Source organism: Phaenicophaeus curvirostris, chromosome 21, assembly GCF_032191515.1.
Source record: "Phaenicophaeus curvirostris isolate KB17595 chromosome 21, BPBGC_Pcur_1.0, whole genome shotgun sequence".
NCBI lineage: Eukaryota > Metazoa > Chordata > Aves > Cuculiformes > Cuculidae > Phaenicophaeus > Phaenicophaeus curvirostris.
Window position 1 is genome coordinate 11,087,617 of NC_091412.1, and position 12,259 is coordinate 11,099,875.

The window sequence follows — 12,259 nt, forward strand, 5'->3', positions numbered from 1 at the left end:
CCATTTTCTGTGTAACGTTTCCTTGTTTGACTGCCAAACACTGCTGCTTGATGACTTGAAGGATTGGAATCCTAATAAAATTGCTACACACCCACATCAACTTTTATAGAGCCTGGTTAGCGTGATGCCACTCCACTTAAAAGCACTGCTGTCATTAGGTTAATGAGCACTGTAGGCTAAAGTCCATTAAGCCAGTCTTTAGTTTGTATCATCTATAGAACTTTTATAAGGGTCAGATAAATTTATACCTGCTTATGTCTGAGGAACGTGCTTAATTCCAAACTTGACTGAAAATACGCATTCAGGAACTGCAAATTCAGTGTTTGGAATTATAAAGTGAACGCCCACAGTTCAGCATTAGATAGAATGACTTTGAAACCACTTCAGGGTCCCTGGTTTTGGGGGTTGTTGCATTATCCTAGGAAGTCAAACTTTCTGGTCTAAGCTAACAAGTTTCTCTATGGGTTTCTGTAATTGTTCTGAAAGAACAATTTTTCCCCTCGCTAATAGAACTCATTTCTAGAACCATTTGAAAAGAAGCAGGACTTGGATGCTAATGTATTCCTAAACGCTGTTCCAGATTCAATTTAGCCCCCCCTTGATTTGTTTGTCTCATTAAATCTGAGATTATGAGACTGAGATTCAAGATCACCTGGCAGTCAGTGAACTTTCTCCACCTAAATTGGACTTGGTTTTTTACCTTGTGAACAGATTCTCTGTGTAAATAGATTTTCTGCCTCCAGAATCTGTAGAGACCTGCTCATAAAGCATGAAGATTCAAATGTCTGATTTATTTTACAGGGTGTTTTCTCGAAGTCTGTCTGGTTTTCTGATGTTATTTTCTGTCTTTTTTTTCTAGGAAAGCACTGCAGCACATGCCACCTTTATCCCTAACACCGGGCTCCACAGATTTTTCAAGCTTCTTATCTCCAAATGTTTTGGAAGAAGTCGATAGCTTCCTTATAAGAATAACAAGGTGAGATTGGGGTGATGTAGTGCGGAATGGTAGAGAAGAATTTTTTTTGTTTCAAACATATCTCATTTTTACTCACCTGCTCTTTAGTATCTTGGCAAATTCAAAGATGTTAAGAAACGGGCACCTTGGTTTTTTTTTTTCATGTGAGCATTATTTGCCTTTATTTAAACACAGTGTCCTGAGTTTTCTTCAAATACTGTTGTTTTTCCTCTCCCCAGCTGTTGTACGACTCCAGAGGTTGAACTTACGCTCTTGGCCTTTGCCTTAGCCAGAGGGAGTGTCGCCAAAGTGATAAGTTCCCTTTGTACGATCACTGATCATCTGGACACTCCGTATGAAGCCTCATCCCTTATCGCTTCCATGGCAACAGTCAGACAGAACCTGCTGTATAAATACGGTAAATGAATAATTGTTGGATCCTTTGCTGTACACACTTAAGACAATGCGCATCTTTGAGGTGTTCTGCATATTCTGGTGGGGTTTGAAGTGATACAAGACTTGAAAATAACAAGTGTTACCAAGAAGGTAGCATGTGAAGCTAAACTGCCCTAAAAGGTGGCCTTAGATCGGCTTTCTGTGATCTAAGAACTGAAAGATCTTAGGTAACATCATCTTGATGGAGAAAACATGAACTTTGTAGACCGTGGCCCCTATAGAACAGTGGTGACCATATTTATATTGTATAAAGGGCTAATTAGATCATATATTCCAATAACAAACTGAACTTTTTTGTGTGTGCAGTGGTCTCTCTTTCAAATGTGCGCGTGTGCGCACATTTAAGATGTTTTAAATGTAATGTCATTAGTGTCCATTTGCATTTCTTTGCTTTTGCCCATGAATTCATTCGAGTGTGTCATGAGTGTGAAGTTGTGCGTGGGCTGGTGTAAGATTGTGCTGTATATGGTTATCATTAGTCTCTTATGAAGAGTTTTTCCCCTTTGCTTGCCTTTTAGTTTGTTTTATGAGGACTCTTGGCATGTGTACATCTTATAATGATTTTATCAGTATTTATTTTCGAAAGTTTCGAAAACTGTTTCATTTTTTCCTGGAGCAGCTGCTGCTTTCACAAGACAGGAGTGGTGCTTCATGTGTTGTGAATTCCAAGGTGTGCAAACAGTTGAGAAAACATTTGATTGTCATGATTTTCATTGTCCTTCTGCCCATGTCTAAAATTCTAGCTATGTTAGATTACTCTTATACTCCAGTGTCTTCCTCCTTTTTCTTTTTGTCTGATAGTGGTAAAAACTACATGGTACAGTATTTTTTTTCCTTTGTTTTCTGTGTGAAGAACTTAAAACGTGAAAACAGGCTTTTCTATTTTATGAATTTGGTAAACCGGTTAATTTTCCTTAGGGAAGCCATTGCGACTGACTTTGCAAGCGTGTGATGTAAAGGGAAAAGAAGATAAATCAGGGCCCGAAAACCTCCTTGTTGAGCCGTGGACTGGTGATGGTAAGAGCCTGGACATAAAATCCAGAATATTTAATAAGACACTAAGACTGTTAAGGAGGCTGTGGTGCTGTTGCATATGTATTTTTATATATTGGATGCTGCTTGATAGTTTAATGATGTGGAAGATCTGTTAAAAAGCAAATAAACGAACAAAATCCCACAGGAGCCGGTTTATTGTCAAAACAAAACGATGACAAAAAGATTGGTATTTGGGAACAATTGTTGATGCTCTACCTGGAAGTCAGCAATAAGCTGTCACAAAGAAAGCGATTCTAGAGCACATTCTGTGGGTTTGAGTCATGAGTCGGTCCCTGCAATTTCCCAAGTACTGATGTAGAGGTGGTAGGAGTCCTTGAAATTTTCACTGACTGCACATAACCGTTCTCCTTTAAAGCCTGTCTGTCTTAGTGCAGTGGTTTTAGGTACTGGATTCAACCTAAAGGAGGAGATGTGTGTTTCCTGACCTCTATTTTAAGTGAAATACCGCCTGATCTTTCTAAAGAACATAGTATCTGGTCTTGTGCAGGCCAGGGGTAACTGAGAGCTGTTGTGATAGGAAGTCAGGCACGTTCTACATGCTTGTTTTACCCCTTTGTTTGCTCGTGCCTAGTGTTTGATTTCATTCTTTAGTTCTTTTGTGGACTACGGTCTGTTGTTTTATGGATCATGGTTTGGGAAGCAGTGAATTATATCAGTGAACAAGCCACAAGCCAAAGTAATGTTTGGGAGTTGCTGCCTTTTTACTTGTCTCTTTTGTTTGCAAACATTTCTTAATGAACATTTCACTAGGAAAGCATCGTGGTTTTGTTTTTCCTCTTCAGTTCACAGTCTGAGTGTTCTCTTTCAGACAGCGCGTGCTAACAGTCCTTCCAACCTCATTCCATTCCCACTGCTGCTTTAGGTTTTCTTACGGAAACTGGGAAGACCAGAGCAAGTATCATTCTTTCTACTGGAACGGAATCTTCATTTCAAGTGACACAAATTAGGATAAAGGTATGTGGTTCCTCTGTGTTTTTCAAGTAGTTGGCTTGCTTTTCCCTAAGGGCAGAATTGAATTAGAGTCTTTTCTTTGTCTGAGTTGAAATATTAAATTAGTCATGCATTAGTGTTATTCTGGGGTTTTACTTGCATGTAAATCATAGAGAACTTGAGGAAACTTCATTGCATGGAGGTACAGCTAACGCTGGGATGCTGGCAGAGTGGGAAATGTAGCAAATATTAACCCTGTCCATGATCCTGGCTCAGTGAGTTATAAAAGTTTTCATAACGTTTCTCTAAATGTGTTTCATTTTCCTTTAGGCAGAAAGTGCAGTTCCAGAAATCAGCCCTGTCAGTCCACAGTTGCTTTCCCTAACTCTTTGCCTGGGAAATCAGCAACTTCCTTTATTGTCAGCTTTTCAATGCATTGGATTTGTTTTCCCAGGTCCGACGAGGTGCCATTGGGGCCCAGTGTGGGCTGGTGTTTGCCTATAACAGCGCTTCAGAAAAGTTCCACGCAGAGGAGCATTTCAAAAGATTCGAAAGCTACGACAAATGGAAGCTGCGGGAATTCAAACAGTTTTTAAAAAACAGGTATAGGCGGGCTTTTCCATAGGTATGGAAAATAAATGGTATATATGATCCTTATGCCACGTGAACTACTGAGAATTGTTCCAAATTACTTAAAAATCGTAATTTAATTGTTACTTGTTTGATTTTAATAAGCCTCAAATTGATGTTTGAGGAAATCATATCTATAGCTGTTGTTTTCAGCCTCTTGATTCAAAGAATGGTTTAAAAAGGGGTTGCAAACTTTCTGCTTGAGGTCCAGATTGCTAACAGAAACTATTAGTAGGAAGATTGTATGATAATTAGCCTTTATTAAATTGCTTTCTCAAAACCATTGCTTAGGAGTGAGGGGAGGTTAGGAACCATGACTAAAAAGGTTTCCTTAGTTTTCTTACCTTGTTTGGGTAAGTTTGATGGAATTTGGGTTTTGTGCAAGTTTCTGTTGTCTCTCATCTTTATATGCTAAAAATATTTTGGTAGCATATTGACAGCTTTTCAGTTCCTTTAAACTTCTTCTTCACAAAGTTTGTTACATTTTATACACAGAAGCAGTTGTCCGTTTGATGATTTGGGAGATGATGATCCTGTTGGCTGGTTTGAAGTGGAAGAAGAATGGGATGAAGTTGATGTCAAAATCCAACGGTGCAGGATTTCCCAGGTAAGAAACCATTGGCCCAGTCGCAGTGGGCAGAGGTTCATCTCTCTGCTTTGCGTTAATGCCATTTGAGACAAAAGTGAGGAGAGTTCAAATTTAGCCTGGCACTTAGGCTCAGCATTTTAAACTTCTGAGGGTGATGGACAGGGATTAAGGCTTGTCCCCACCACCACCTGCAGTCCCTTTATGTACGCATGCTTGTGTCTTTCGTAAGCCAAATTCATACTAACCATTAAACCCAAACCTTGTGCTCTGTTTATATCCTTCTAGTACCTGATGATAAAGTTCTTGTGCACAAGACAAGACACAGCAGAACGGCTTGGAGTTCAAGGCCTGAGTGTTCTTGGCTATCTTCGGCCAATGCGAGATGAGCCCAATAGGAGCATGAGCTGTTTGCAGTGCAGGAATAATGATGATGATACTGTTTGTGGCACAACACTTCTCCTGAAGACACTTCATTTCATCCAGCAGCTGGCCCAGGACCTGGTATTTTTGCTTAGTTCTTTTTAAGCATGTATTTGCTATGCCAAAAGCAGTGAGCCTATGCTGAAGGTAATTGCGAATGGATAAAGCCAAGTCTTTCAACTAGGTATTAGTACCTGTTAAAGCCATGTTGTGGAGAGAAATATGGTTTCAGAATGCTATTTTTCAGTGCATACTTACAGAAGTTGACTAGGAATATGCCTGTTTTCAGTCCAGAAGAGAGTTAAGAACCGTTTTCAGCATGCTAGGGGAATTAGATGCCAGAGAAGGATGTTCTGCTATTTCTGAAGAAAGCATGGGGAAGAGTGCTTAGATAGAGAGCTCGAAGAGGTGCATAGATAAAAACATGTCCTCTTTTTTTATAGTTATGCAGTCTTTCCCTCTGTGAAGGGGAAGATTTCAGCATGAGCTGCAGTATCCATAGAATTCACGTTAGCTACATATTTATAGGAAACCATGCTTCTTTAAGGCCACTGCTCAGGGATTTACTTTTTATAAATGTGTTCTGTTTAGAGTTAATTTTCCAATCCTGCCTTTTCTTTGCCTTTCTAAGGTTCAACAGAAGGAGAGTGGATTGAAATACAAGTCATTTTTAGATTTCATGGGCCTTGATTTGCAGGTGTTCTGGAATTTTTACAATAAACTTCAGCAAAAGTAAGTCACTTCTTCACTGTGTGGTGAAGTGCTGATCTGTGTGTGTGCATGTATAAATACTCCTAGTTTAGGTGGAGCAACTTCTTCCTGAACTACATTATTTACATAAATAACATTTTCCTGCTTCTGCCATATGGATTTTCAACTGTAATGTTACGTAGAAGCTTGAGATGTAGATTAATCTAGCTGGTAGCTATACTTTTTTTGACTATCTGCTCACTACTCTGTGTTTTTTATCTGTCTGAGAGAGAGAGACTTTCACAGCATTAGCTACTTGAGGCAAAAGAGCTTCTTTTCTAGTGTTTGCTTCTGTTTTATGCTTTCTTACAGCCCAAGGGAGGAATGTATCTATGCTCAAACACTGCTGTTGCAGCTTCTCCAGAGCTGCTTCTCTGTACTTGCTGGAGACAATAAAACTGCTAAACCTCAAGAAATTTCTCAGAGCAAAACATCTGGGCACGCAGAAGCTGCGGAAGAGCTTTATAGACATCTGTGTGAAGGTAATTGATATTGAATATATGACTGTTTTGCCTGTTCCGGCTTACAAGTGTCATCATAGAATTGTAGAATAACCAGGTTATGTTACATTAGTGCCAATTTGGGAAAACTTATTTATCCCTAGAGGTCAGCTCCTGTTCCTTTGTTTCTCCTTCAGGTTAAAGTGTGTTAATCAGTCTGTCACAGAGAAACTTTCCCTGACCCTGTGATATGGGCTTATAACGTTCTGACGTGTGATTTGGAGACAGCAACGTGTCACCTGCCTGAACCAGCAGGGGATGTGATCCTGTAACTGGGATATTACTGGGGATCATTTATATCTGACATTTCTTATAAATAGGAGCCTGTCAGGTTTACACAAACACCGGGAATATTCTTCAGCCAGTGAAGGGAATGGGAATTACACGTTAGATTTCACCGGATGTAGGATGGCGTCCTCTTTATTCAAGTTGAATTATTTTGTTAATTACTTAACAGTCTCCTTAAAAAGAGGGTAGAGAGAAACCAGTTTATATTTATTATTAGCTCTGATAATTGTCAAATCTTAATGTTCCCAGAATGGATTTACTCAATGAATAAATAAATCTTTAGAAAATAGAAATCGAAGTTTCCCACATTTTCTATGTGTGTAATAGGAATCGCTATGTAACACAATTAATTCAATTATACCTCTAACATATTAGATGGAGTATTAATTTCAACTTGTAATTTTGTTTCCTTTTTGTATGAGCAGTAGTGGATATGGGGGACAGTAACTTCATGCCTCTGAAAATGCTAAAGGAGGAAGTTAAGAACACCCTACTCAGTGGAGCAGCAATCTTTTTCCCAGATAGACAGACCAGGCGACAGCAGCTCTTCACCATGATGGTAAACCATTACCTGAGAAATTGATTGTTCAGTACTTGCTTTCTTTATGCAGAAAAGAGCACTAATCTGAGTTCTTGTCAAATATTGTCTACTTTGTCCCATTAAAGTAATTCTTCTTTGCCTCTTTCTACCCTCCCCCTTCTCTCTCTCTGCAGCTTAAATCAAAGAACGAGGAGCTCACCCTGCCTTTCTTACCAAAAATGAATAGTAGAACGCAGAAATTAGAATTCTTTCTCACAGAGGAGGGAAACAGAACATATCATAAAAATAAATCTTTTTCCTTTTCTAGAAAAACATCACAGAGCAAGAACATAAGCAATCTGTACGTCTTGCCTTCAAGTCCTTGTGTACCTACTTCAGGTAAGGGGTCTTGAAAGTGAAAATAGTTATCTGATACTCAGATCTGTTAAGATCATGTTTAATCCTCTTTAGCAATGATATTCCTCTGGAGAATAATTCTCCACAATAATCAACTGTCCTTGGTATAGAAGAGAGAAGACAACTAATTAGTGTATTTGTTAACTGAATAGCTATATAAAACATTGTCCAATGGTAACAGTTGGTTCTAAAGTCACAGTATATTGGTCATAGGCTTCTCCTGGGCTGTCTTCCCATTGTTTAAGTGATTGCTTGTGGCTGGTATTGATTTATTAAGTTTGGAGTCATCGGAACCCAAACACTTGATTTTCATTGTAATGATGCAGTGAGATCTCCGCAGACGTGTCACAAGGAGAGCTTGATTTGTATTTCGGAACTTTGCTGCTTGTGGCTGGTTAGTGAGAAGATCTTTGTTTTGTAGTGATCAGGATCCAGGCGGGCTCTTATTGTTACCAGAGAAAGGAGTTTCTGCAAATTTTGACATAAATGAAGTGCTGTCAGTCATGGATACCCTGCTGCTGGTGGCAGCAAGAGAGGTAACTGTCTCTGCACTGTTGCTTTTCCTACTTTTCAGCCGTGATTCTTGTATGTGCTCAAACACAATCTGCATGCCTGAAATGTATGCTAAATAACAAACTTTCATCTCCTGGATTTAACTATTCATGGCTATCCATAGAATCACAGAACTGTTTGGTTGGAAAAGGCCTTTGGAATCATTGTGGCCAACCGAACCTGTCCACTACTAAACCAGATCCATGTTCAATGCTGTAGGATTTGGTTTTCCGGCCAATTGAAATGTTTTCCTCTAAGCATTAACATTTCATAATAGTGGAGTAAGTAAAACGTAAGATGAAGAATATTTCTGTAGCATTGAAAATACTTTACAACACCCTGTCAACACTGGGAAACAGCAGTGATCATTCCATATTGGGAGGTTTGAACTGGTCATACCCCTAAGGGAGGGCTAGATGGAGGAGCATCCTTTGCACATGCAGAAAAAATGTGCTGAGGACATCGGGTGACTCATACGTAGCCATTTCTACTTAAAACTGTGATTTACGACAACAAAATGCATGAGTTGCTTCATGGTGTTAGAAGCTGCATGTCAGCTGTGTTTAATCTTTCTTGTGGGGTGAGTGGGAGGATAATGTCCATCACAGTTTACTTAGTACACATTGCGTGTCATTCTGCAGCAAAGAGGATATCCTTTTGTTACCTTCTTTATTTTTCAGTGTGAAATGATGATGCTGGATGTTGCACAGCAAGAGAGTGGCATGGTCTTGTCTTCCTTATTCTGGTCTGTTCAAGGCAGCCTCCTTTCCTGGTGCTACCTGCAGCTTAAGGGTGGCGATAACGCAGCCAAGGATCTTGCAGTAGAAATACTTAAAAACTGTAAGTGCTGGGGTTGAATACAGAATTAAATGTGGTGTCATGCAGGGCTTTAAAATGTGCTTTGGCAGACAGCAGTGTGATAAGGGTTCACCTGGGGTTGCCCGAGGCATGCTCGTAACTGTCAGAGCATTTCTGATCTCTCTAGGAAGGAATTTGGAGGCATATTGAGCAAATTAGAATTTTAGCCATAACGATAATTTTATGTTGGAAGAGTCATCAGAAAAGCTTCCAGTAAACTTTGGTGGTTAAATAATGAAAAAGAAAATTAAAAAAAAATCCCCAAATCATTACAGATGTTAGTTTGACCATTTTTGTTTCTTTAGATGGCCCTTATTTTGAAAAGAACCTCAGCAGTGATCTGTGTTTTCCTAGCTGTTGGTAATAGCAAGAAGAAAGGAGCTTGCTGAAGAAGCTGGGCACTTCTAAGTGTTGATTTGCTACAGCATTCTGGGTTTTCTATTTCTTTTGTTAATGCAGCTTAGTATTGAGGAGTTTATTGGGCCAAGTACTTAATGGAGGTGTAATTTTATGTAAAATTATTTCATATTTATGTTATTGTGTATAAATAAGTTTGTTGTGTTCCCCTCTTACAATTAAAAATGATGTAAGGCTGTAGCTACATATGATTAGCCTTGCTTCCTTTCTAAGCTGGATTTCTTAGTTTTGTAGGAAAGCTACTGGATACACTGAGATTGTTGCAACAATCTTGGAGTGTTTGATTAAATTACTCATCACTCATCTTTTTTTTTTTTTTTTTAGTTGTCATTGATAAGCATGACTTGTTTCCACAATAGAAATATCACAGAAAGCTTCTCTGAACTGTATTTGCCCAAGTGTCTCTGCTTTGGGGCAGCAAATGCCTTTCCTCCCTCCTCCTTGTGCACATCACCATGCGCTTAAGTGTTTGATAAAACAGGTTGTGGTAGCAAATCCATAAGGTGGCTATTAAGGGTTTTTTTTCTCTTTAGATGTGGGCCAGTTCCTGTCAAATATCAGAACGATTTTGCAGTCACTTTTATCTCAATATAGTGGCAAAACAATAGTAGAAAAAATAAGTAACTCTGTCTTTGCTATGGCAACTCGTCAGCTGGTAAGTGAACGCTGGGATTCTGTACTATTCCCGGGTGGCCTGGCTACAGTTATGTGCATTTTCATGAGACCTGTGTTTTCTCCTAGGTCATCTTCCTGCTGGACTTTTGCACTTTAGACATTCCACACTGTACTCTGCTACAGGGATTCAGCACTTTGATAGAACCACTGAAAAGCCTTTGTACTGAGCCTCATAAGGTAACTAAAAATACGGGCACAGTTGAGTACAGGGAAGCAAAATTACAAGAAAAACATAGAAAACTCAGGTGATTCTGTTGCTTCATTGCTTGTGGTGACGCAAAGAAAGTCTGGGTCTCTGCAGTGGGGATGTTTAAATCTGCATCAGTTGTCCAAGCTCTCTGTTATCATTGAGAATTGTAGGTCTCTCTGAGGTGAGGCTATCTCCTCCCTGGGTAAACTAGATGAATTTTGCTTTAGAAGTGCCTCTACATGATTAACCAGGGTGCCTTTAACTAGTTTAGGTGTAGATCAGTGCTGTAACCTCTTAAATGCCACCTTGTGCGTACATCTGGCAGCTTGAAAGCATAGGCACAAAAATCTAGTGTGATAACTTTATTTCTTTTAAATGCTTTACGTTTGTATCTCAAGAATGCATTTTTGTTCTGCAGATGGAAATGGAAAGCTGGCAGCAAGAACAGCCTGTAGTATTGCGAACGTGGACAATGGAATCCCCTCATAACTATGAAAATAATTGCCATGAGGTCTCAGTCTTCCTATGCCATGGGGCAACTTACTTTGAGGTGGAATTTGATGACAAATGTGAAACTGAAAGGAGGTAATTTAACCTCGTGCTGTGTTAGATCCCAGTATCTATTTGCAAAGGGGCAATTCATGTTTCAAGGGGTGCTTCTTGCACTCCAAGCATGCCATTTCAGTTTCTTTGGCCTTGATCTGTTTTGTAATATTGCTCTGACCGCCCCAGTTTGTGCTTTTGGTTATTTATTTTGCCTTTTTTAGGCAAAACTATTGGCTTTGTTTCTCTTGGTAGCAAATCAGGCATATGCCAGATGTTAAAATTAGCACCTATTACCAATTCTGAAGGGCTGGGAAAGTTCTGGAGCTGTGTTTGCTGAGACTGTTGCATTGAAACATGAAATCAGCTCCTTAGCAGCCCCGTGAAGCAGTGCGGGTGTGGTTCAGAGAGATGTGACAGGGTACACGGAGATGCTGCACTTGTGAAAGTCCAAAAGCAAACATTTTCCTGCGAAACTTAAAAAGTAACTTTGGAAGTAATGAATTGCAATTTTCACAGGTATGATTACCTGGAGTTTACTGATGCCAGAGGTGCAAAAACTCGTTATGATACAAAGGTTGGCACTGAGAAGTGGCCCAAGGTGAGCACCCTTAAAATTCTGAACCCAGTGATATATCCAATCTTAAGAAATTATTATGATTCCTGTGGAAAACCTCTTGTCTAAAAGAGTGTGTGCAACCACGTGTGTGTGTGTGTTTATTCCCTCTCAAAGGTGGGGGCAAGAGGTGAGGGAGGAAGTCTGTGATAAAGGGAGTGAGTGAATGAAAGTTCCCTCTTTGTTGCTGTTATGAAAGGAGCAATCAGTCAAAATGAAAAGTAATAATCATATTTAATTGCCAGTAACTACATGGGTAGAACTTACTCTGCCCTCGTGATTTTTTACCTCCCGAGACAAGCGTAGTCGTTCTTGTGGCTGCGCTTTCTCTTCAACGACACCCACTCAAATGGGATGCTGTAATTGTTTTATGGCTCCAACTTCTAAAGCTGAATCATCTATAAAATTCCTCATTAAGCTGTTGAGTACAAGTTTTGCCTGCTTAGTATTGTGGGTTTCTCATTCAGATGGTGGGGGAAATTAAGAGCTGTTATGGACAGAACGTAATACTGAGAAATCACAGTTGCTGAAGGAAATTCATTACCCTGAAACGTCTTCCTGTCATGTACATTTGGCAAAATGAACTGTTTTGTTGCTCTGTAGAAAGTGACCTTTAAGGCTGGCCCACGGCTGCAGTTTCTCTTTCACTCTGACAGCAGTAATAATGAGTGGGGCTACAAGTTTTCCGTCACTGCTTATGGCCTACCAGATGTTGCCGTTTCTTGGGGCTTGGATTTACAGCTTCTTGTATCCCGACTGATGGGGCGCTTGGCTTCCCGAAGCATGGCACTGAAATCGCTCCGAGGTGAGTGCACTTAATAGCTCAAGACGTTGTGGTGCCGTATAAAAAGAAGATACAGGGACCTTGCATTTCACATCCTCTGTGAAAATAAAGCT

General features: G+C 39.8%; 1 protein-coding gene across 3 annotated transcripts in view; it reads left to right on the top strand.

Moving 5' to 3' along the window:
- ZZEF1 (zinc finger ZZ-type and EF-hand domain containing 1) overlaps positions 1 to 12,259 on the top strand; it is a 50,859-nt gene that overhangs the window by 9,739 nt on the left and 28,861 nt on the right. For 2 of the 3 annotated variants that reach the window (XM_069874146.1, XM_069874147.1), the window contains exons 7-24: positions 860 to 976; positions 1,195 to 1,373; positions 2,330 to 2,428; positions 3,330 to 3,421; positions 3,852 to 4,000; positions 4,523 to 4,634; positions 4,902 to 5,117; positions 5,668 to 5,768; positions 6,099 to 6,268; positions 7,000 to 7,133; positions 7,423 to 7,493; positions 7,933 to 8,047; positions 8,744 to 8,903; positions 9,872 to 9,993; positions 10,080 to 10,190; positions 10,622 to 10,788; positions 11,266 to 11,347; positions 11,966 to 12,167. In XM_069874146.1, the coding sequence (XP_069730247.1) occupies positions 860 to 976; positions 1,195 to 1,373; positions 2,330 to 2,428; positions 3,330 to 3,421; positions 3,852 to 4,000; positions 4,523 to 4,634; positions 4,902 to 5,117; positions 5,668 to 5,768; positions 6,099 to 6,268; positions 7,000 to 7,133; positions 7,423 to 7,493; positions 7,933 to 8,047; positions 8,744 to 8,903; positions 9,872 to 9,993; positions 10,080 to 10,190; positions 10,622 to 10,788; positions 11,266 to 11,347; positions 11,966 to 12,167 (2,399 nt within the window). The remainder of the gene's footprint in view (positions 1 to 859; positions 977 to 1,194; positions 1,374 to 2,329; positions 2,429 to 3,329; positions 3,422 to 3,851; positions 4,001 to 4,522; positions 4,635 to 4,901; positions 5,118 to 5,667; positions 5,769 to 6,098; positions 6,269 to 6,999; positions 7,134 to 7,422; positions 7,494 to 7,932; positions 8,048 to 8,743; positions 8,904 to 9,871; positions 9,994 to 10,079; positions 10,191 to 10,621; positions 10,789 to 11,265; positions 11,348 to 11,965; positions 12,168 to 12,259) is intronic. The other variant, XM_069874148.1, reaches the window with a different exon arrangement.